This window comes from Pimephales promelas, chromosome 22, assembly GCF_988280905.1.
Source record: "Pimephales promelas chromosome 22, fPimPro1.hap1.1, whole genome shotgun sequence".
Lineage (NCBI taxonomy): Eukaryota > Metazoa > Chordata > Actinopteri > Cypriniformes > Leuciscidae > Pimephales > Pimephales promelas.
Window position 1 is genome coordinate 22,252,507 of NC_142790.1, and position 24,721 is coordinate 22,277,227.

Sequence of the window (24,721 nt, forward strand, 5' to 3'; positions counted from 1 at the left end):
ATTCGCACGAATTTTTGAAACATAATGTAAAGCGTCGTTTGTGATATTTTCACATTATGCCATTTTTTTTTTTAGCTTACATCCAGACGTCTCGCGCACTGATGGTCTCCGCCTCTCTGCTCGGACTGCCCGCTCTGGCGCTCGTGCTGTTGGCGATGCCCTGCGTCAAACTGAGCCAAGAGACCGAAGACACCAAACACAGACGTGCAGTCCTGGGAGGACTCCTTATACTTTTCATATGTGAGTCATTAACTTGATTAAATAGACAGCCACATATTTATTCATACAATTTCAATTGCCATTTCTTAAAGGGATAGTTCACTCACAAATCATTATTCTCCCTCTTCCTCACGTTGTTCCAAAATTTGTTTCAATCTATTTGTTCTAGAACTCAAAGATTTCCAGGATTAGGCCTTAGTTCAGTTAGGACATTTAAGTAGCTTTTATAAACATGCCTCAGAAAAAAAAATTACTGGTGTGTGCATCTTGAGACAAAACAATGGCACAACATATTTTAAGATATTTCAGTGCACGGTGCTTTCAGTTAAAACAGCTCAAACATGCATTTTAGTCTTGGACTACCTTAAGCCTTGTCTTAAAACTGGAGGAAAGCAATTAATAATGAGCTGGTTGTTGCTCTTTTCAATGCATGAATGGGGACTGAGGGATTGAAGGGAAAGGAAAGGAAACCAGCATAAAATATGAAGTAGAAAATATCATACAATTTTCTTAGAAGTACATAGTTCACATAGTTTATTTTTAAGTGAACTTTCCTGTTTAAATATGTGGGTTCAACATAATATTTACCATAAGCAACAAAATATAGGTTGTATGCTTTCATAAAGAACCTTTAACATCCATGGAACCACAGAAGGTTCTTTATTGTGAAAAAATATTCATGCGTCATATAATTAAAATGTTCCACACTGTAAAAAAAAATACTCAGTGATCTCAAACTCAATTGACCTTTCGCCGGCCCCTCCCACAAAATGGCCATTGTCCAATCACACATCATAGCAACCGTTACTGTGTGAGCTGTTCCGTCAAACAGTCAGCGGTGCGCCCACAGCGTTAGTAAATCGGACACATGATACCCCGAGAGATTGTCTGGAGAAGTTGTGTTTTTCCCTTTCCAAAGCCCAAAACACAACGCGAGCGGTGCCTAAGATGTATTAAACAGTGTGGACGCCCCAATTCCAGTTAAATGTGTCGAACATGGTTAACTCGTCTCGCGTGCAGCGTGCGTGCGACTGAGATTAGTCAAAGAAGCACGGAGAAAGCAGATCAAGAGGATCCACAAAGGACTTACTGTACATTTTCTAAAGGGTTGTTGTTAACATAACGTTACCATGATATTCTCTGGGAAAATGAGCAGCAGTCAGCTAAGTTAGCAGTGCAGCACCGTAGACTACAGTTTAGAGGACGTTCGCAACGGGGAAAGCATGAAGCTTGTATGACAACATCAGTTCATATATCAATATCGTAACGAATAGAAATAACCTTAAATAACGTATGGTTCTCTGCCTCTTTCCGTCTCTTATGCATAACGTTAGTTACTTTTTAAACACGAAAATCGCATTCAGCATGAGCATGACACGCAATCGGTTGCTGTGGTAATGAACAACCTGCTTGTTAAAGCGAACGTGCTCCTGTATCGGAGGCAAAATGAATAAATATGCAGCGCAAGTTATATATTTCGAACTCCAAACAATTAGCAACTGAACCAGTTTATAAAATCTTCAAGGCTGTGCTGGTTGCATTTGAGGTAACTTAGCATGGTCATGGGGTTTTTCTGATTTTTCTTGAGACTGGTAAGCATTAGCATCAATAGTAGTCGTGTCTCATTCATTTCTTAATTTTATATTTGGAATAAATCCCTCCACCGCATACCGTAACCCCTTTTGCTTCGATCTTGCTTGATATCGCGGAGGTATTGCTCCAAAAAAGGTCACTGACACGCACGGGAATACCCTTTGCCGTCATGGCAATCTGTCGCGCTGCCCGTGTTTGACCATTTGTTTGACGGAGGTAGCAGCAGTAACTAAGGGGGGCGGGGCTCGGCGAAAGGCTAATTCCTGGAGGGCCACAGCTCTGCACAGTTTAGCTCCAACTCACACCTGTAAGCAGGCGCGGAGTTTGCGGGGGGGCAGGGGCAGGGGGAGCGTTGCCCCCCCGGTGGCTGAAACGGGTAATCGCATTTTCTTAAAAAAGCTGTAAAAAAAACTACCAACCCCAATCTCTTTAAGTTATCGCTCACTCGGTCGATTGTGTCATTTAACTCTGAGAGAAGCTTTTCTGCGATAAATGGGCGTCAATTTGAAATGTGCTGGGGACAGAGACGTACTCGAAAGGGCATTTTCACAAGTGCTGGGTACGCATTCATTTTCTCTCTTTCGAGTTGGTCATGTTTTGAAAGACGATGTTCTGTAGCTCCTGATGTACATAAATACAAATGAGCACAATGTCCGAGTATAGCGAGTATAAAGTATATACGCCCTTTATCGCATAAATAAAAATGAGCACAATGTCAGAGTATAGCACTTTTTTCATGTGTATAGTGAGTATATAAAGTATATACTAATCCGCACTCGTAAAGTTTTTTTTTTCCCCTCATCAAAACCAATAGGTAGCCTAATCCCGTGTCTTAAATTTTTTTCAATGATTCATGAAGTATAAATGCGAAATTTAACTAGTTTTTTAATCATTATCATTGCCAGAATGTGTTTTGAAAAAAGGAAAGAAAACTTTAAGGTTGAAGATAATATTTTAACAGTGCAAAAGTGGTCCACATTTCATGATCCTATAACGAAGATGCGACGCGAAGTGGCTGTTAATGCGAAGTTCTAGCTGTTTACAATGACATAAAGGCAATAAAATATCAGTGTATTGTTTTACTGTTTTTTCTTGGGATAAAAATAAATATGTGTTTATTTAGCATGTTTTTTTTTTTTGCCCCCCCTGGCTCGAATGTCAAACTCCGCCTATGCCTGTAAGGAAGTTTCTAGTAATCCTGAAGACCTTGATTAGCTCAATGGATCTCATCTGGATTAGGTGTGTTTGATTAGGGTTGGAGCAAAAATGTGCAGAGCTGTGGCCCTCCAGGAATTGAGTTTGAGACCCCGTTTACACGAAGGGAAAACGCAGATATTTCCCTGCGGTTTGGCCTCTCGTTTACACGAAAACCCCGTTTTTATCACAGAAAACGATTATTTCTAAAAACTCGAGATTTCTGAAAACGCCTGTTATGTGTTGTCGTGCCAACTGGGAGAAACAGCGTTTTAGGTTCTCTCTTGTCGATTCTGAGGATTCTGATTGGCTTGCATGGCTTTATCCTTCTTCCTACACTGCCGCCAATAGGTTTGGCATAGTTATGATGACGCTCGCCGGTGTACTTATGCGGGTGTGTGAACGATGTTATTTTTAAAAACGGAGAGGGGGAAAATATTTGTTTCGCTAAATACCCGGCTTTGTGAAAACGTAGCCTGAGATCACTTAAAAAATGAAGTAACCTGGTTGCCTTAACTTTAAGTTCATTGAAATTGAAAAATTGAGTTAATACAATGAAGGAGATTGATTTAATAATCAGAAACTCAAAATATTATGTTATCTGAACCACATAAATTATCACAAGTTGATTTGACAGAAGAAAAAACGTTATGATAACAAATCATGATTTTTTATTTATTTATTTTTTTACAGTGTACACAAAGAAATTAAATAGTTCTTTTAAGCACTAAGCTGTCACTGAAAGTTTTTTTCGGGAACTTTTTTGGAACCCTGTGTAAAGTGCTACACTTATTCAACCCCATCATTGTAATTTTAGTTGGTCCCAAAACGCATTTAACAATGAATTTAACAGATAACAATTGTGTACCATGCCTTGTACAGTCATTCAAATGAATAATTTTGCTGCAAACAACCCACTAGAGCATTACTCCAGAATCGAAATGACAGGAATTTATAACACTCTTGAAAATACAGCAGTTCTAAGCAAAATGCTAGATGTCCTGTGTTTGCTTATATCCTCCCTGAAATCATGATTTCAACATACAGGGCTGAAAATGACCTTGACTGAAGTAACTATAAAACATCCAGATTTCCTACATCCTGTTAGAGTGGGAAGAGCCAGTCATGGTCAACTCTGTCTGACCAATTTTTACGGGTGTTTTTGCAACTCGGCAAACACTAATAAAACTCCTAATATGATGCTTGTTAGTCAGTCTGTTATTCTCCATGATTATGGTGCTGTCATTATGTTGAACATTATAGAGCCCTTCCTTTTGTTTCAGCACTGTGTGCTATGGTGTCGACAGTGTGGTTCCCTATTGGAGTGCTTCATGAGGACGGCCTGATGTCGTTTGGATTCTCCCTGTATGCTGGATGGGTCGGTTCAGCCCTCTGTTTTTTTGGCAGCTCGATGATGATTTGTTGCTCAAGGGGCCCAACTCAGAATCCTGAAAACCACTACTACTACTCAAAGCACGGTGGGGTTGCTAGCTCTGGCCCTCCTATAAACAGTCATGCCAAGAGCGCACATGTGTGAAAGTGGAGATAAAGACTGGATAAGACGAGTTTACCTCAAAAAAGCTCACACATACCTATGAAATATGGGAGGAATTTGTTTTCTACTGCCATGGTTTGACTGCAAACATGTGATTTGGAGGGAACAGAGAATTCGGTGGAAACTTGTGCTCGCAGACGTTTGAACATTTTTAAGGCTTTGTTTGAACAGACGTTGAAATCAATAAGTTCTCTCTTCCAGTTCCTTATGTTTTTACATAGACTATTCATACAGTATTCATTTTGCTCCTATTGTATTTTTCAGTGACATCATTTTAAAACATTCTTTACTTAATAACTTAAGCTTATTAGTTTATGCCGACAGTTAGGAAAGCATGTTCAGGCAGACAGGAAACCTGTGTGGTAAAATGACCAGATGTCATCTGCACTGTTTTCCTGGAGAGTGTCTCACAGCATCCTGAACATGAGAAATTTGAGAAAAAACTATATCTGTAACAGGAATCCGGGTCATTTCTCAGGCCTCATGTGGTCTGTGATTGATTTATTGTGATGTATCCGTATTTTATCCCCTCTTTGGGTGTTATGTTATACTATGTTAAGCATGTTGAGTGATATGTTCAAAATCGTCATGCGTTCTCGTGATTTAACCTGTCTGAATGAAAACATGAACCCACAGATATTCTTTTTAAAACGCTAATCATAATTGTTTTGGCTGATGATGACGACACAAAAAAAGACATCATTTGTGCATGTAAAATATATCAATTTTAATATTTCACTTTAAATATATTTGTATATTCTTCTCAAACTTATAACCCTTGATCTCTGTGTGTTTACACGTGTTCTGAATCAGACCGATTTTACGCACATAGCTGTAGGGAAGAAATGTAAATATCCTTGTGCAAACCTAAACAAGGGTGAAACCACAAGAGTAAGACATTTTTACAAACCAACATAGAAAGAATTTGATATCGATGTTGCAAAATATTTTGAGAACTATTAAGCTTTCACAGGGAGCCAATCATAATATTTCCCCTTGAATTCAAGGAAGCGCTTGAGATTTTAGATTTAACACAGCTGTGAAGATGATGCAAGGTGAAAAGTCCACTCAATGCATCTTTAGGGGGTTTCTGCTCATGTAGTAACAATCTTGAGTTTTTTATATGGAGGGCATTGTTTTAGGATCTAAGTAACATCTCAGAGTAAAAGAGCAATGTGTGATTTTAAATCTAACACTGAAACAGCAGCCCACATCAGAAAGACATTATTTTAGATTTTAGGAGAATAACATTAAGATGGGAGTACTTAAAGGCACTTAAGAAGCCTCAATAAAAAACAGGTCTAAACATCCCTCTAGATAAGTCACTTATCCATGACAAGGAGCAAATGCATTTTACAACCCGTTTAAGATTTTTTTCCACAATGAAACACACTCAAAAATGTTTTTTAATAACTAGTAGTGAGACATGGTTAACAACACTATCAAACCTAGGAAATCCATAAGTGACTGATTTTTTAAAGTAGAATGTGTTCTGGGATAAACATTTTTGTTGGGACTACAACTAACCCTAACCATTAACTGCACAGTTGTTTAGCAAAAGCTTTTGTATTTTGACTAAAATATTTTATTTATTTATTTTGTCTTGTAATACTTACATAAGCTTAAAGTTGGCATGAAATGGAAATTCAAATTTGTTTTATAAATTAATGTTAGTGATCTTATTGTGAACAATTCATAAATGCATTCATCTAAAAAAAAAAAAAATCATAAGTCGAACTTACGGTTAAACTAAGGATTCTTTCTGGTAACGTATGCCAAACATTTTGTCCAACGGGCAATTGGCTTTATGCACAGCTGCCCTACTTCCTGAACTTTAGCCAGCTCCTTGTTTCCTGTCTTCCATTATTGGACAAACTTGATTAATTCAGGTGTGCCTGATTATTGTCGTTGTGACTACTGAGGTCAGACACACCTGGATTAATCAGTTTGTCCAATAAGGGCAGACAGGAAACAAGGAGCTGATTGAAGTTTAGGAAGTAGTGGAGCTGTGCATAAAGCCAATTACCATGAGAGTGCATTACTACCTGCCCACTTTATCAGCAGTGTTGGTTCCAGAATAATGTTTTCCATTCACCATAGACGGCAACATAGTGTTAGCCCAGATCTGGCCGGGCCACATCTGGTAGACGTGGAATCCACATGTACCAGATGTGGCCCGGATCTGGGCCAACATTTTACTGTCTGTGACTGTGATATTAATTTAAATTTAAAGGGGTCCGCGTTACTTTTCTTGTCATATTTTTTCAACGGTTGGTTTTGATTAAAATTGTTTAATTAATGCTCATGCACATTTTCCCTTCGATTTTGTAATTGTTGCGTAATAATGTTTATTTTTATTTATTTTTTAAACTCTTTCCGCTTTTTTGTCAGTAATTTCAATGATCCAGGAACATATTCCATTTGGAAAAATCATAGTCACCCAAATCCAACCTCAACTGCGACAACGGTTCAGTCTATATTGCTCACTCCGGTGAATACTCTTCATTGACCAGCTCCTCAAAGCCTTTATTGGTCCTGCCTTTACTTCTGTAATCTCTGTTCTTTGGTCTCTCTTCATCCTCCTGCAGCTGGTACTGATAGCCACGCTCCTCACCTGCCCAGCCTTGGTACTGTCCCTCATCTTCGTCCTCCTGAGGAGGGAGGTCTTCATCAACATTGAAGCTGTCGTCAACCTCCGTGTCGTACCTCTGGTAGGAGCTGGCGTGAGCCGCTTCCTCTCTAGCGCTGAGTTCCAGTGAGCTGTTCCACATCCCATAGCTAAAATAGATCAGCACACCTGTAGGGTGAAGAGATGGGGTCAGGTAAGGTCTGTTCACATCATAACTAGAATAATACATTTTAATAATTGTTTTGATAATATGAGATTAGGAAAGTCCACTAAATTAGATTTTTTCCAGATGATGAGCAATTAAAACATTGACAGCCAATCAGAATCCTTTCCACTTTAAAGAGCTCAAGTCTTCAGCATGTGCTTATAATAAACAGAATATTATCATACATTGGTGTGTGGATGCTAATATAGTTATAGTTATCGTTCTTGGTTTGAAAGGTCCTTTGCAGATGATTAAGAATACATGGAGCATATATAAAGAGAAGACTTGGCCTACCTAGTGAGCACCACACCACAAAGCGCACCCAGGTGATGGTGGACAGTTTGAGCATGAGGTATATGTTCACCAGCATGGCAGCTGTGGGCACAAAGGGCACACAGGGCGCCATGTAAGGTAGCTTTTTAGGGTTCTCAGGTTGTCGAAGAATAATAACAACCAAAATAACCATGAGGATAATTATAGTCATAATGAAAGGCAATATTGCCCAGCGGGCTCCTCCTGAAACCTGGTCGAAGCCGTAGATGACGAGCATCCATAGAAAGAAGGTCAGGATGAAGAAAAGGAGAACGCAGGTAGTAACAGTACGTCCTGTTGCAGGAGTGGGCCTATCGCCCACATTCGGCAGGCCCAAACGCATCCGCATGGTGTAATATTGAGACCCCAATACGCGTTTCAAGAGACCGGAGTCGTCTGCCTCGATGCCATTCTCTCCAACGCCGAAGCCAGAACTGTCCGACTGGTAGCCCCCAGAATCCGACTTTTCAATCAGTGTTTCGTCGTCTCCTTTGGAGGGAAGGTTCTTGGCCCCACATGGGTTGTCGGCATACCCTTCTCCACAAGGCGAGTTCATGTCCTTCTCACTAGCCGCCATTAATTCCTCTTTTCTCTTCCTTTCCTCCTCTTCCTGCTCTGTGAGGAAACTGGTGAAGCTGTCTTTATCGGGCTGGTATCGCAGAAGCAGCACACACACCGACACCAGCGTGTAGGCCAGCAGCGTGCCGATGGACATCATCTCGATCAGGTCTCTCAGACTCACCAGGAGAGCCAAAAGAGCAGCCAGAGACCCCGATACAGCACAGGCCACCACGGGGGTCTCTGTGTGGGGACTCACAAAGGACAGGAACCTGGCATACACACAAGCACACTTAGGATCAATTGCCTGTAAAATAAGCATATGAGCATAACAAGATAGTGCAGTCCTATTGAAATTAAAAGGGAAACTGTAACACGCAAAATGGCGGCTCTAGTAATAGAAGTCCCGCCTTCTAAATACAACAGGCAACTGCCACAAGAGTGCATTAGTACCTGCCCACCTTTTAAGCAGTGTTGGTTCCAGAATAATATTTTCCATTCACCTTAGACAGCAACATAGTGTTGGCCCAGATCAGGACCACATCTGGTACTTGTGGATTCCACGCCTACCAGATGTTGGCTGGATCTGGCCCAAAGCTATGTTGCTGTCTGGGACTTTTAAAAAGTCTTATAAAAACATGATAAGCCATTAACCAAGCCAACCAGCTATGAGGGGAATCACAACATTACATTTGAAGAAAAAAGTATTTGGAAATCTGACAAAAAGACAACAAATACAAGATTTTGAACTTAAAGGTGAAGTAAGTAGTTTCTGTGACACAAGTGGCACCTAGCAGAAACCTTTCTTGACATAACAGATAGATTCAAAAAAATCATATCCCGTTGATTAACAACTTTAAAACTCACATCAGGCCAGTCTTTAAAAGGTTTCTCATTAAAAATTATTTAACTATGGAGAAAATAATTGGACTTTTTATTTCTGGAACCCGACTCTCGCACTCTATTGGTCAAGTCATTTCATCACTGAAGCTGCTGTTAGAAGCTCTATTTACCATACTAGAGAGTTCACACTCTCAGGACTGCACATGCAAATTGGCTGAGCCAACACGAAATATACACCTTTTTTTGTTATTGGGAGCATAAGATAAATGTTGGGACTGATTTTGTTGCTGATTTAATTTAAACGTTACTTAAATTTTGAGATTTCTGTACTTTCCTATTCAAATAAATAGAAGTTGGCCTTGCATGCTTGGAGCTGCCTGGAGGCAATGCAAAAAATATGGCTGCTGAGTGAAAACTGACTTCCCTTGTAACCGTTCTACACTATTAATGTACCTGAAGAGCAGACCATCTCCCGCCATGGCATAGATGACTCTGGGCATCGGGAACAGAGATCCCAGCAGGCTGACGGTGAGTCCTGCAACAGCACCAATGGCTACGATATACTTTCCTGCCAGGAAGCCATGATCGGCAAACATTTCCATGAGCGGAGCATCTCCATCAATCAGGTTAAATGGCACCAACAACGTCAGAATAACACTCACCTAAGACAGATAAACAGGTAAAAATGTTATTATTTGGCAGTTTGTCAAGGCTGTGGATGGAGGCTGTAGGATGATTCCTCCAATTCCATTGTACACTAAGAAAACACATGTGCCTCATTTAATCTGTCTCAGGAGAGTAAAAGGTAATTGCTTTCAGATTAATATTTGAAAAAGAATGCGCAGACGTATTCAGCTCAGGATTGGGCCTCTGGAGATCTTAAATAAATCTCAGCTCTAAAGTGCTTGAATCGAATTGTGAATCTATTTGCAGCGCACTTACAGTATGAATTGACACAATTATGAAAAAATTAATTGTTAAAGAGAATACTGCCTGACAAGCCCCAGCCAACAAGATAATTGTGACAATAATGAGAAGAAACTCCATAGAAAGACAAATTATATGCAATTTTATTTGCTATGTTTAACTATTAAAAACTATGGCATTCAGTTATAATAATCAGGATTAATATAACAAATCTTTAGAAAGCAGATATAACTATAGATGAACTATATCATATTTGGTAAACTTAGGATAATTATGGTCATAATGAAAGGCAATTCATTGGGCTCCTCCAGAAAACCGGTCGAAGCCATAGATGACAATTTTCTCTTTGTTGAAAATGATTGTGTTAAGCATAATGAAATATTATCCTAAGTTCACGTGCAGTTTAGTACTGGAGTGTGAGAGGAGTCGCTGTACTCACAGACACGTACGCCGTGAGACAGGTGACGAGGGAGGCTGTTATGGCATATGGAATGGAAGTGTCTGGGCTCTTAGCTTCTTCTCCAGTGGTGGCGATAATATCAAAGCCAATAAAGGCGTAGAAACAGGTTGCAGCTCCTTGCATGACCTACAGAGCGCACAATATTTACGGATCTCTATAGTAGGCATAAAGACAAATGCATTTTTTCCCTTACAGTTAACATTCTTACCCCTGACCAGCCATAGGGAAGGAACCTCCCATCCTCCCAGTTGGCTCCAGAAAGGAAAAACAGTCCGGCAATCACCATGAAGACCCACACGATCAAGTTAATAACATTCAGCACATTATTGAGGCTCACAGAGTTTTTCACCCCTAAACCCACAATGACCGTCACCGACATAGCGATCACCAGAGCCAGCAGGTCTGGATAAGATTCTTCTCCTTTACCTGATATGAGATGCATGGATAAATAAATGAGCTGTGTGATGAACTTCAACATTAAGAATGGATAAAGACCCCATAAACAAAACAAATGATTTGTGTAGCATCATTAGACACTCACCCAGACCATTCATCGTTCCAATATGGTTGATCATGTAGCGGCTGATGGTGTGATTGGCTAAAGAGTCAAACATGCTGCTCAGTGCACTGGCCCCCGCAGCTGTACCAATCAGATACTCCAAGATGAGATTCCAACCAATGAAAAAGGCCACAAATTCTCCCACTGTGACATAACTGTACGTGTAGGCGGAGCCTGTTGTCTTGGGCACTCTCACTCCAAACTCAGCATAGCAGACCCCTGTGTGGAAAGCCCTGAGATTAGCTGTTTAGCAAGTACATTATGCAATAGACTGAAAGTAATGATTTTTGAAATCATTAGGTTTATTTGGATCTCATAATGTGTTTTCATTATCTCATTATTATGAAAATGTAATGTATAGTGAAAGTTCTGTCCCTTCTGTCTTTTTGTTTTTGTGACAGAGCCCTGACACTTCTGTTTTGTCTTGTCTGTGTGCTTTGTCTCATGTGCTTTCATGTCATGTTTTGTCTTGCGTTGTGTTGCATGCAGCTTGTATTTATCACTGGCTGCGTGCTTTCATGTTGTCATGTTTTCTATGAACACTGCCAGTGCCTTATGAGTGGTCATGTTTTGTTTTGTTGGGGCACTGTTGATTTGAGTTTGCTGGCCATGTGCTCATGTGTTTGTCACTGTGCCATGGGCTCTCCTGTCAAGTCAAGTCAAGTCAATTGTTTTTATACTAATAAATATTCATTTTCCAGCACTTGAGTCTTCGCTCCTTTCACCTACTCAAACCTTGACACTTTTATTATACAATTCACTTTTATATTTTATTGTAAATTTATATTGAAAGTATATTTATATAATAATGCGTTTATGCAATACTTTTATTATGTGTTATTTTTGATTTATTAAAATGTATTAATTTGTATTTATTTATTTGAAAAGTGTAAACAAAGAGAAAACTTGATTGTCTGGTGTGTGAAATAAATTCTATAATAAATTCAGCATTTTATTTTTTATTTTATTACTCCATTACTGGTTCTTGTACTGACAAGTTTCAGTCTTGGGATTAGGATGTGGGTCTTGATGGGTCTGGTTAGTTGGTTCTTAATTATTATTTCATTTATATTTTTTTTATAAAATACTTTGTCAAATCACAACTTCTGAAGGCTAACTACACGACCCCATAATGCATAGATTATTGCTGTGGGTTCATGAACTTTAGACTTAAATTTGAAGAATTTCCTCAAAATAAAAAGCTATGAAAACCTCATCACAGCTGCCCGTAATTACAGACAGGTGGGGTTATCTTGCCGTCAAGGGCACATATGAAAAACATAGATATGCTATTATATAGTTGACTGGAAAGATGACAGGCCTATTAAACTAGAGCACCAGCAGTTGTTTTTAACGCTCTAAATTGTAAAATGTTTATAAATTGTTAACAGTCATAATGTCTCACCTGATAGAATGGACGCCACAGCTGCAATGATGAAGGACAAGATCACTCCAGGTCCTGCCATTTCCTTAGCAACAAGCCCAGCAACCACATACATGCCAGTGCCCACGCAGCTGCCCACCCCAAGAGACACCAGATCCACTGTAGTGAGCACACGGGCAAGTCTGGTGCCATGCAGGTCATCTGGGCCATCCAGCATGGAGTCCACAGGTTTAGTGCGCAGGATTCGTGAGTGGAGTCCATACCAGGACGACTCCCACTCAATTCTCCTGGGGTCCAGTTTAGCAAAGACAGCACTCATCCTCCACAACAGGAAGACTCAGATGAAAGAAGGGTAAGGTTTGTCCTCTCTTGGCAGTGTCACCTCCAGTGTCACCTCCCCAATCTATCGTTCCAGGTGTTTCCTCTAAACTTGTCTTGTATGACTGTCTAATACTTTATTCTTTGCTCCTCCCTCTCTCTCTCTCGCACAGTCTCAGAGAGGATCCATGAGCTGATCAATCAACATGCTCTATATTGAATCAGCAATAACTTCCTACAAAAAAAGGAAAGCAAATTACATATCATCCAAAAATAATGAAACTAAGAAAACACAGTGACATCATGTTGGGTTTAAAACTGCAGAAAAACATATTCCAATAGCCGAACAATAGAAAGTGTCCCTTCATTCATTTCGGTGAAATGTTGCTATGGTGGCACGTCTCATTAAACTTGCAGATTAGCATATGGAAAGCATCAGATATCCAGTGGAAATTGATATACTAATAGAGAAAACAATGTGAGCAGAATGTCATATTTCAGCCTGCAGAAACAGTGCAGTAGACTGTAAATAGAACAAAGTTGGTGCTTTAGGATTTAAACACTGATATAACATTGACAATTAACTGTTATTGGAACAGACAAGCATTAAAAGGGTGCAAACAATTTTAAAAAATGCAGTTCTTTCCTAAAATATAATAGCAGATATATTTTTCCTAAATTAAATAATATACTTATACTTACTGCAATATATATATGTGTGTGTGTGTGTGTGTGTACTAAAGAAATAGAATATTTAATATTACTACTAGAAAGATGTAATAATAATGATTAACCCATTCAGACCCTGTGTCCATTACAATGGACATCACATGTCAGCCCCCTTTTTTAACTTCTGGAGCATTTCACCTTGTTTAAAGCATTGTTAAATGCAATGCTTTTAACAATTAATGCTTTTAAAAAAATGCTATGTGGGATCTCAATATCTCAGCTCAAGAAAGCTCTAGAGGCTCCATTTTTGCACTCAGGTCTTGGGAAGATTGGAGAAACTTCATTTTTCACCCGAAAAAAAAAAAAACGTAAGGGGTACCACTGTCGTTTTTTTTTCGGGCCGAATTTTTGAGTTTCGATATCTCAGCTCTGGAAGGGGCTAGAGCCTCCATTTTTGCACTCAGGTCTAAGTCTCATGGCCCTCTATCAGAATCCAGAGTTTTGGGAAGATTGGAGAAACTTAATTTTTCGCCCCAAAAAAAAACCGTAAGGGGTACCACTGTCGTTTTTTTTTTCGGGCCGAATTTTTGAGTTTCGATATCTCAGCTCTGGAAGGGGCTAGAGCCTCCATTTTGCACTCAGGTCTAAGTCTCATGGCCCTCTATCAGAATCCAGAGTTTTGGAAAGATTGGAGAAACTTAATTTTTCGCCCAAAAAAAAAAACGTAAGGGGTACCACTGTCGTTTTTTTTTTCGGGCCGAATTTTTGAGTTTCGATATCTCAGCTCTGGAAGGGGCTAGAGCCTCCATTTTTGCACTCAGGTCTAAGTCTCATGGCCCTCTATCAGAATCCAGAGTTTTGGGAAGATTGGAGAAACTTAATTTTTCGCCCAAAAAAAAAAACGTAAGGGATACCACTGTCGTTTTTTTTTCGGGCCGAATTTTTGAGTTTCGATATCTCAGCTCTGGAAGAGGCTAGAGCCTCCATTTTTGCACTCAGGTCTAAGTCTCATGGCCCTCTATCAGAATCCAGAGTTTTGGGAAGATTGGAGAAACTTAATTTTTCGCCCAAAAAAAAAAACGTAAGGGGTACCACTGTCGTCTTTTTTTCGGGCCGAATTTTTGAGTTTCGATATCTCAGCTCTGGAAGGGGCTAGAGCCTCCATTTTTGCACTCAGGTCTAAGTCTCATGGCCCTCTATCAGAATCCAGAGTTTTGGGAAGATTGGAGAAACTTAATTTTTCGCCCAACAAAAAAAACGTAAGGGGTACCACTGTCGTCTTTTTTTCGGGCCGAATTTTTGAGTTTCGATATCTCAGCTCTGGAAGGGGCTAGAGCCTCCATTTTTGCACTCAGGTCTAAGTCTCATGGCCCTCTATCAGAATCCAGAGTTTTGGGAAGATTGGAGAAACTTAATTTTTCGCCCAAAAAAAAAAAACGTAAGGGCTACCACTGTCGTTTTTTTTTTCGGGCCGAATTTTTGAGTTTCGATATCTCAGCTCTGGAAGGGGCTAGAGCCTCCATTTTGCACTCAGGTCTAAGTCTCATGGCCCTCTATCAGAATCCAGAGTTTTGGGAAGATTGGAGAAACTTAATTTTTCGCCCAAAAAAAAAACCGTAAGGGGTACCACTGTCGTTTTTTTTTCGGGCCGAATTTTTGAGTTTCGATATCTCAGCTCTGGAAGGGGCTAGAGCCTCCATTTTTGCACTCAGGTCTAAGTCTCATGGCCCTCTATCAGAATCCAGAGTTTTGGGAAGATTGGAGAAACTTAATTTTTCGCCCAAAAAAAAAAACGTAAGGGGTACCACTGTCGTTTTTTTTTCGGGCCGAATTTTTGAGTTTCGATATCTCAGCTCTGGAAGGGGCTAGAGCCTCCATTTTTGCACTCAGGTCTAAGTCTCATGGCCCTCTATCAGAATCCAGAGTTTTGGGAAGATTGGAGAAACTTAATTTTTCGCCCAAAAAAAAAAACGTGAGGGGTACCACTGTCGTCTTTTTTTCGGGCCGAATTTTTGAGTTTCGATATCTCAGCTCTGGAAGGGGCTAGAGCCTCCATTTTTGCACTCAGGTCTAAGTCTCATGGCCCTCTATCAGAATCCAGAGTTTTGGGAAGATTGGAGAAACTTAATTTTTCGCCCCAAAAAAAAAACGTAAGGGGTACCACTGTCGTTTTTTTTTTGGGCCGAATTTTTGAGTTTCGATATCTCAGCTCTGGAAGGGGCTAGAGCCTCCATTTTTGCACTCAGGTCTAAGTCTCATGGCCCTCTATCAGAATCCAGAGTTTTGGGAAGATTGGAGAAACTTAATTTTTCGCCCAAAAAAACAAAACAAAAGGGGTACAACTGTCGTTTTTTTTTCGCGCCGAATTTTTGAGTTTCGATATCTCAGCTCTGGAAGGGGCTAGAGCCTCCATTTTTGCACTCAGGTCTAAGTCTCATGGCCCTCTATCAGAATCCAGAGTTTTGGGAAGATTGGAGAAACTTAATTTTTCGCCCAAAAAAAAAAACGTAAGGGGTACCACTGTCGTTTTTTTTTTTCGGGACGAATTTTTGAGTTTCGATATCTCAGCTCTGGAAGGGGCTAGAGCCTCCATTTTTGCACTCAGGTCTAAGTCTCATGGCCCTCTATCAGAATCCAGAGTTTTGGGAAGATTGGATAAACTTAATTTTTCGCCCAAAAAAAAACCGTAAGGGGTACCACTGTCGTTTTTTTTTCGGGCCGAATTTTTGAGTTTCGATATCTCAGCTCTGGAAGGGGCTAGAGCCTCCATTTTTGCACTCAGGTCTAAGTCTCATGGCCCTCTATCAGAATCCAGAGTTTTGGGAAGATTGGAGAAACTTAATTTTTCGCCCCAAAAAAAAAACGTAAGGGGTACCACTGTCGTTTTTTTTTTGGGCCGAATTTTTGAGTTTCGATATCTCAGCTCTGGAAGGGGCTAGAGCCTCCATTTTTGCACTCAGGTCTAAGTCTCATGGCCCTCTATCAGAATCCAGAGTTTTGGGAAGATTGGAGAAACTTAATTTTTCGCCCAAAAAAAAAAACGTAAGGGGTACCACTGTCATTTTTTTTTTCGGGCCGAATTTTTGAGTTTCGATATCTCAGCTCTGGAAGGGGCTAGAGCCTCCATTTTTGCACTCAGGTCTAAGTCTCATGGCCCTCTATCAGAATCCAGAGTTTTGGGAAGATTGGAGAAACTTAATTTTTCGCCCAAAAAAAAAAACGTAAGGGGTACCACTGTCGTTTTTTTTTCGGGCCGAATTTTTGAGTTTCGATATCTCAGCTCTGGAAGGGTCTAGAGCCTCCATTTTTGCACTCAGGTCTAAGTCTCATGGCCCTCTATCAGAATCCAGAGTTTTGGGAAGATTGGAGAAACTTAATTTTTCACCCAAAAATGAAAAAAAACGAAAGGGGTAACACTGTCGTTTTTTTTTTCGGGTCGAAATTTTGAATTTTGATATCTCAGCTCTGGAAGGGTCTAGAGCCTCCATTTTTGCACTCAGGTCAAAGTCTCGTGGCCCTCTATCATAATCCAGAGTTTTGAGAAGATTGGAGAAACTTAATTTTTCGCCCAAAAATGAAAAAAAAAACGAAAGGGGTAACACTGTCGGGTTTTTTTCGGGTCGAAATTTTGAATTTTGATATCTCAGCTCTGGAAGGGTCTAGAGCCTCCATTTTTGCACTCAGGTCAAAGTCTCGTGGCCCTCTATCATAATCCAGAGTTTTGAGAAGATTGGAGAAACTTAATTTTTCGCCCAAAAATGAAAAAAAACAAAAGGGGTAACACTGTCGTTTTTTTTTTTTGGGTTGAAATTTTGAATTTTGATATCTCAGCTCTGGAAGGGTCTAGAGCCTCCATTTTTGCACTCAGGTCAAAGTTTCACAGCCCTCTATCATAATCCAGAGTTTTGAGAAGATTGGAGAAACTTAATTTTTCGCCCAAAAATGAAAAAAAACGAAAGGGGTAATACTGTCGTTTTTTTTTCGGGTCGAAATTTTGAATTTTGATATCTCAGCTCTGGAAGGGTCTAGAGCCTCCATTTTTGCACTCAGGTCAAAGTTTCACAGCCCTCTATCATAATCCAGAGTTTTGAGAAGATTGGAGAAACTTAATTTTTCGCCCAAAAATGAAAAAAAACAAAAGGGGTAACACTGTCGTTTTTTTTTCGGGTCGAAATTTTGAATTTTGATATCTCAGCTCTGGAAGGGTCTAGAGCCTCCATTTTTGCACTCAGGTCAAAGTTTCACAGCCCTCTATCATAATCCAGAGTTTTGAGAAGATTGGAGAAACTTAATTTTTCGCCCGAAAATGAAAAAAAAACGAAAGGGGTAACACTGTCGTTTTTTTTTCGGGCCGAATTTTTGAGTTTCGGTATCTCAGCTCTGGAAGGGGCTAGAGCCTCCATTTTTGCACTCAGGTCAAAGTTTCACAGCCCTCTATCATAATCCAGAGTTTTGAAAAGATTGGAGAAACTTAATTTTTCGCCCAAAAATGAAAAAAAACGAAAGGGGTAACACAGTCGTTTTTTTTTCGGGTCGAAATTTTGAATTTTGATATCTCAGCTCTGGAAGGGTCTAGAGCCTCCATTTTTGCACTCAGGTCAAAGTCTCGTGGCCCTCTATCATAATCCAGAGTTTTGAGAAGATTGGAGAAACTTAATTTTTCGCCCAAAAATGAAAAAAAAAACGAAAGGGGTAACACTGTCTTTTTTTTTTCGGGTCGAAATTTTGAATTTTGATATCTCAGCTCTGGAAGGGTCTAGAGCCTCCATTTTTGCACTCAGGTCAAAGTTTCACAGCCCTCTATCATAATCCAGAGTTTTGAAAAGATTGGAGAAACTTAATTTTTGCCCGAAAATGAAAAAAAACGAAAGGGGTAACACTGTCGTTTTTTTTTCGGGTCGAAATTTTGAATTTTGATATCTCAGCTCTGGAAGGGTCTAGAGCCTCCATTTTTGCACTCAGGTCAAAGTTTCACAGCCCTCTATCATAATCCAGAGTTTTGAGAAGATTGGAGAAACTTAATTTTTCGCCCAAAAATGAAAAAAAAAACAAAAGGGGTTATACTGTCGTTTTTTTTTCGGGTCGAAATTTTGAATTTTGATATCTCAGCTCTGGAAGGGTCTAGAGTCTCCATTTTTGCACTCAGGTCAAAGTTTCACAGCCCTCTATCATAATCCAGAGTTTTGAGAAGATTGGAGAAACTTACTTTTTCGCCCGAAAATGAAAAAAAAACGAAAGGGGTAACACTGTCGTTTTTTTTTTTCGGGTCGAAATTTTGAATTTTGATATCTCAGCTCTGGAAGGGTCTAGAGCCTCCATTTTTGCACTCAGGTCAAAGTTTCACAGCCCTCTATCATAATCCAGAGTTTTGAGAAGATTGGAGAAACTTAATTTTTCGCCCAAAAATGAAAAAAAAAACGAAAGGGGTAACACTGTCGGTTTTTTTTTTCGGGTCGAAATTTTGAATTTTGATATCTCAGCTCTGGATGGGTCTAGAGCCTCCATTTTTGCACTCAGGTCAAAGTTTCACAGCCCTCTATCATAATCCAGAGTTTTGAGAAGATTGGAGAAACTTAATTTTTCGCCCGAAAATGAAAAAAAAAACGAAAGGGGTAACACTGTCGTTTTTTTTTCGGGTCGAAATTTTGAATTTTGATATCTCAGCTCTGGAAGGGTCTAGAGCCTCCATTTTTGCACTCAGGTCAAAGTCTTGTGGCCCTCTATCATAATCCAGAGTTTTGAGAAGATTGGAGAAACTTAATTTTTCGCCCAAAAATGAAAAAAACCAAAAGGGGTAACACTGTCGTTTTTTTTTTCGGGTCGAAATTTTGAATTTTGATATCTCAGCTCTGGAAGGGTCTAGAGCCTCCATTTTTGCACTCAGGTCAAAGTCTTGTGGCCCTCTATCAGAATCCAGAGTTTTGGGAAGATTGGAGAAACTTAATTTTTCGCCCAAAAAAAAAAAACGTAAGGGGTACCACTGTCGTTTTTTTTTCGGGCCGAATTTTTGAGTTTCGATATCTCATCTCTGGAAGGGGCTAGAGCCTCCATTTTTGCACTCAGGTCTAAGTCTCATGGCCCTCTATCAGAATCCAGAGTTTTGGGAAGATTGGATAAACTTAATGTTTCGCCCAAAAAAAAAACCGTAAGGGGTACCACTGTCGTTTTTTTTTCGGGCCGAATTTTTGAGTTTCGATATCTCAGCTCTGGAAGGGGCTAGAGCCTCCATTTTTGCACTCAGGTCTAAGTCTCATGGCCCTCTATCAGAATCCAGAGTTTTGGGAAGATTGGAGAAACTTAATTTTTCGCCCAAAAAAAAAAACGTAAGGGGTACCACTGTCATTTTTTTTTCGGGCCGAATTTTTGAGTTTCGATATCTCAGCTCTGGAAGGGGCTAGAGCCTCCATTTTTGCACTCAGGTCTAAGTCTCATGGCCCTCTATCAGAATCCAGAGTTTTGGGAAGATTGGAGAAACTTAATTTTTCGCCCAAAAAAAAAAACGTAAGGGGTACCACTGTCGTTTTTTTTTCGGGCCGAATTTTTGAGTTTCGATATCTCAGCTCTGGAAGGGGCTAGAGCCTCCATTTTTGCACTCAGGTCTAAGTCTCATGGCCCTCTATCAGAATCCAGAGTTTTGGGAAGATTGGAGAAACTTAATTTTTCACCCAAAAATGAAAAAAAACGAAAGGGGTAACACTGTCGTTTTTTTTTTCGGGTCGAAATTTTCAATTTTGATATCTCAGCTCTGGAAGGGTCTAGAGCCTCCATTTTTGCACTCAGGTCAAAGTCTCGTGGCCCTCTATCATAATCCAGAGTTTTGAGAAGATTGGAGAAACTTAATTTTTCGCCCAAAAATGAAAAAAAACGAAAGGGGTAACACTGTCGGTTTTTTTCGGGTCGAAATTTAGAATTTTGATATCTCAGCTCTGGAAGGGTCTAGAGCCTCCATTTTTGCACTCAGGTCAAAGTCTCGTGGCCCTCTATCATAATCCAGAGTTTTGAGAAGATTGGAGAAACTTAATTTTTCGCCCAAAAATGAAAAAAAAACAAAAGGGGTAACACTGTCGTTTTTTTTTCGGGTCGAAATTTTGAATTTTGATATCTCAGCTCTGGAAGGGTCTAGAGCCTCCATTTTTGCACTCCGGTCAAAGTCTCGTGGCCCTCTATCATAATCCAGAGTTTTGAGAAGATTGGAGAAACGTAATTTTTCGCCCAAAAATGAAAAAAAACAAAAGGGGTAACACTGTCGTTTTTTTTTTTGGGTTGAAATTTTGAATTTTGATATCTCAGCTCTGGAAGGGTCTAGAGCCTCCATTTTTGCACTCAGGTCAAAGTTTCACAGCCCTCTATCATAATCCAGAGTTTTGAGAAGATTGGAGAAAATTAATTTTTCGCCCAAAAATGAAAAAAAAACGAAAGGGGTAACACTGTCGTTTTTTTTTCGGGTCGAAATTTTGAATTTTGATATCTCAGCTCTGGAAGGGTCTAGAGCCTCCATTTTTGCACTCAGGTCAAAGTTTCACAGCCCTCTATCATAATCCAGAGTTTTGAGAAGATTGGAGAAACTTAATTTTTCGCCCAAAAATGAAAAAAAACAAAAGGGGTAACACTGTCGTTTTTTTTTCGGGTCGAAATTTTGAATTTTGATATCTCAGCTCTGGAAGGGTCTAGAGCCTCCATTTTTGCACTCAGGTCAAAGTTTCACAGCCCTCTATCATAATCCAGAGTTTTGAGAAGATTGGAGAAACTTAATTTTTCGCCCGAAAATGAAAAAAAACGAAAGGGGTAACACTGTCGTTTTTTTTTCGGGTCGAAATTTTGAATTTTGATATCTCAGCTCTGGAAGGGTCTAGAGCCTCCATTTTTGCACTCAGGTCAAAGTCTCGTGGCCCTCTATCATAATCCAGAGTTTTGAGAAGATTGGAGAAACTTAATTTTTCACCCAAAAATGAAAAAAAACGAAAGGGGTAACACTGTCGTTTTTTTTTCGGGTCGAAATTTTGAATTTTGATATCTCAGCTCTGGAAGGGTCTAGAGCCTCCATTTTTGCACTCAGGTCAAAGTCTCGTGGCCCTCTATCATAATCCAGAGTTTTGAGAAGATTGGAGAAACTTAATTTTTCGCCCAAAAATGAAAAAAAACAAAAGGGGTAACACTGTCGTTTTTTTTTTTTGGGTTGAAATTTTGAATTTTGATACCTCAGCTCTGGAAGGGTCTAGAGCCTCCATTTTTGCACTCAGGTCAAAGTTTCACAGCCCTCTATCATAATCCAGAGTTTTGAGAAGATTGGAGAAACTTAATTTTTCGCCCAAAAATGAAAAAAAACGAAAGGGGTAACACTGTCGTTTTTTTTTCGGGTCGAAATTTTGAATTTTGATATCTCAGCTCTGGAAGGGTCTAGAGCCTCCATTTTTGCACTCAGGTCAAAGTTTCACAGCCCTCTATCATAATCCAGAGTTTTGAGAAGATTGGAGAAACTTAATTTTTCGCCCAAAAATGAAAAAAAACAAAAGGGGTAACACTGTCATTTTTTTTTCGGGTCGAAATTTTGAATTTTGATATCTCAGCTCTGGAAGGGTCTAGAGCCTCCATTTTTGCACTCAGGTCAAAGTTTCACAGCCCTCTATCATAATCCAGAGTTTTGAGAAGATTGGAGAAACTTAATTTTTCGCCCGAAAATGAAAAAAAACGAAAGGGGTAACACTGTCGTTTTTTTTTCGGGTCGAAATTTTGAATTTTGATATCTCAGCTCTGGAAGGGTCTAGAGCCTCCATTTTTGCACTCAGGTCAAAGTCTCGTGGCCCTCTATCATAATCCAGAGTTTTGAGAAGATTGGAGAAACTTAATTTTTCACCCAAAAATGAAAAAAAACGAAAGGGGTAACACTGTCGTTTTTTTTTCGGGTCGAAATTTTGAATTTTGATATCTCAGCTCTGGAAGGGTCTAGAGCCTCCATTTTTGCACTCAGGTCAAAGTCTCGTGGCCCTCTATCATAATCCAGAGTTTTGAGAAGATTGGAGAAACTTAATTTTTCGCCCAAAAATGAAAAAAAACAAAAGGGGTAACACTGTCGTTTTTTTTTTTTTGGGTTGAAATTTTGAATTTTGATACCTCAGCTCTGGAAGGGTCTAGAGCCTCCATTTTTGCACTCAGGTCAAAGTTTCACAGCCCTCTATCATAATCCAGAGTTTTGAGAAGATTGGAGAAACTTAATTTTTCGCCCAAAAATGAAAAAAAACGAAAGGGGTAACACTGTCGTTTTTTTTTTCGGGTCGAAATTTTGAATTTTGATATCTCAGCTCTGGAAGGGTCTAGAGCCTCCATTTTTGCACTCAGGTCAAAGTTTCACAGCCCTCTATCATAATCCAGAGTTTTGAGAAGATTGGAGAAACTTAATTTTTCGCCCAAAAATGAAAAAAAACAAAAGGGGTAACACTGTCGTTTTTTTTTTCGGGTCGAAATTTTGAATTTTGATATCTCAGCTCTGGAAGGGTCTAGAGCCTCCATTTTTGCACTCAGGTCAAAGTCTCGTGGCCCTCTATCATAATCCAGAGTTTTGAGAAGATTGGAGAAACTTAATTTTTCGCCCAAAAATGAAAAAAAAACGAAAGGGGTAACACTGTCGTTTTTTTTTCGGGTCGAAATTTTGAATTTTGATATCTCAGCTCTGGAAGGGTCTAGAGCCTCCATTTTTGCACTCAGGTCAAAGTTTCACAGCCCTCTATCATAATCCAGAGTTTTGAGAAGATTGGAGAAACTTAATTTTTCGCCCAAAAATGAAAAAAAAACAAAAGGGGTAACACTGTCGTTTTTTTTTTTTGGGTTGAAATTTTGAATTTTGATACCTCAGCTCTGGAAGGGTCTAGAGCCTCCATTTTTGCACTCAGGTCAAAGTTTCACAGCCCTCTATCATAATCCAGAGTTTTGAGAAGATTGGAGAAACTTAATTTTTCGCCCAAAAATGAAAAAAAACGAAAGGGGTAACACTGTCGTTTTTTTTTCGGGTCGAAATTTTGAATTTTGATATCTCAGCTCTGGAAGGGTCTAGAGCCTCCATTTTTGCACTCAGGTCAAAGTTTCACAGCCCTCTATCATAATCCAGAGTTTTGAGAAGATTGGAGAAACTTAATTTTTCGCCCAAAAATGAAAAAAAACAAAAGGGGTAACACTGTCGTTTTTTTTTCGGGTCGAAATTTTGAATTTTGATATCTCAGCTCTGGAAGGGTCTAGAGCCTCCATTTTTGCACTCAGGTCAAAGTCTCGTGGCCCTCTATCATAATCCAGAGTTTTGAGAAGATTGGAGAAACGTAATTTTTCGCCCAAAAATGAAAAAAAACAAAAGGGGTAACACTGTCGTTTTTTTTTTGGGTTGAAATTTTGAATTTTGATATCTCAGCTCTGGAAGGGTCTAGAGCCTCCATTTTTGCACTCAGGTCAAAGTTTCACAGCCCTCTATCATAATCCAGAGTTTTGAGAAGATTGGAGAAACTTAATTTTTTTCGCCCAAAAATGAAAAAAAAAACGAAAGGGGTAACACTGTCGTTTTTTTTTCGGGTCGAAATTTTGAATTTTGATATCTCAGCTCTGGAAGGGTCTAGAGCCTCCATTTTTGCACTCAGGTCAAAGTTTCACAGCCCTCTATCATAATCCAGAGTTTTGAGAAGATTGGAGAAACTTAATTTTTCGCCCAAAAATGAAAAAAAACAAAAGGGGTAACACTGTCGTTTTTTTTTCGGGTCGAAATTTTGAATTTTGATATCTCAGCTCTGGAAGGGTCTAGAGCCTCCATTTTTGCACTCAGGTCAAAGTTTCACAGCCCTCTATCATAATCCAGAGTTTTGAGAAGATTGGAGAAACTTAATTTTTCGCCCGAAAATGAAAAAAAACGAAAGGGGTAACACTGTCGTTTTTTTTTCGGGTCGAAATTTTGAATTTTGATATCTCAGCTCTGGAAGGGTCTAGAGCCTCCATTTTTGCACTCAGGTCAAAGTCTCGTGGCCCTCTATCATAATCCAGAGTTTTGAGAAGATTGGAGAAACTTAATTTTTCACCCAAAAATGAAAAAAAACGAAAGGGGTAACACTGTCGTTTTTTTTTCGGGTCGAAATTTTGAATTTTGATATCTCAGCTCTGGAAGGGTCTAGAGCCTCCATTTTTGCACTCAGGTCAAAGTCTCGTGGCCCTCTATCATAATCCAGAGTTTTGAGAAGATTGGAGAAACTTAATTTTTCGCCCAAAAATGAAAAAAAACAAAAGGGGTAACACTGTCGTTTTTTTTTTTTGGGTTGAAATTTTG

The 24,721-nt window shown here is 39.5% G+C and overlaps 2 protein-coding genes across 3 annotated transcripts in view; one reads left to right on the forward strand and one right to left on the reverse strand.

Annotated features, from left to right (window-relative positions):
- The window catches only part of cldn11b (claudin 11b), a 5,180-nt gene extending 503 nt beyond the window's left edge, over nt 1-4,677 (forward strand). The window contains exons 2-3 of the mRNA XM_089125809.1: nt 76-240; nt 4,290-4,677. Of these exons, the coding sequence (XP_088981935.1) occupies nt 76-240; nt 4,290-4,543 (419 nt within the window). The 3' untranslated portion in view covers nt 4,544-4,677. The remainder of the gene's footprint in view (nt 1-75; nt 241-4,289) is intronic.
- A 1,776-nt stretch (nt 4,678-6,453) lies between these two features.
- Nucleotides 6,454-24,721, reverse strand: part of slc7a14b (solute carrier family 7 member 14b) — a 96,527-nt gene continuing 78,259 nt past the window's right edge. For both annotated transcript variants that reach the window (XM_089125743.1, XM_039684595.2), the window contains exons 2-8: nt 12,460-12,991; nt 11,037-11,273; nt 10,704-10,921; nt 10,475-10,621; nt 9,562-9,770; nt 7,690-8,537; nt 6,454-7,358 (exon numbers count right to left, since the gene is read on the reverse strand). In XM_089125743.1, coding sequence (XP_088981869.1) covers nt 7,045-7,358; nt 7,690-8,537; nt 9,562-9,770; nt 10,475-10,621; nt 10,704-10,921; nt 11,037-11,273; nt 12,460-12,757 — 2,271 coding nt within the window. In that variant the 5' untranslated portion in view covers nt 12,758-12,991 and the 3' untranslated portion in view covers nt 6,454-7,044. The remainder of the gene's footprint in view (nt 7,359-7,689; nt 8,538-9,561; nt 9,771-10,474; nt 10,622-10,703; nt 10,922-11,036; nt 11,274-12,459; nt 12,992-24,721) is intronic.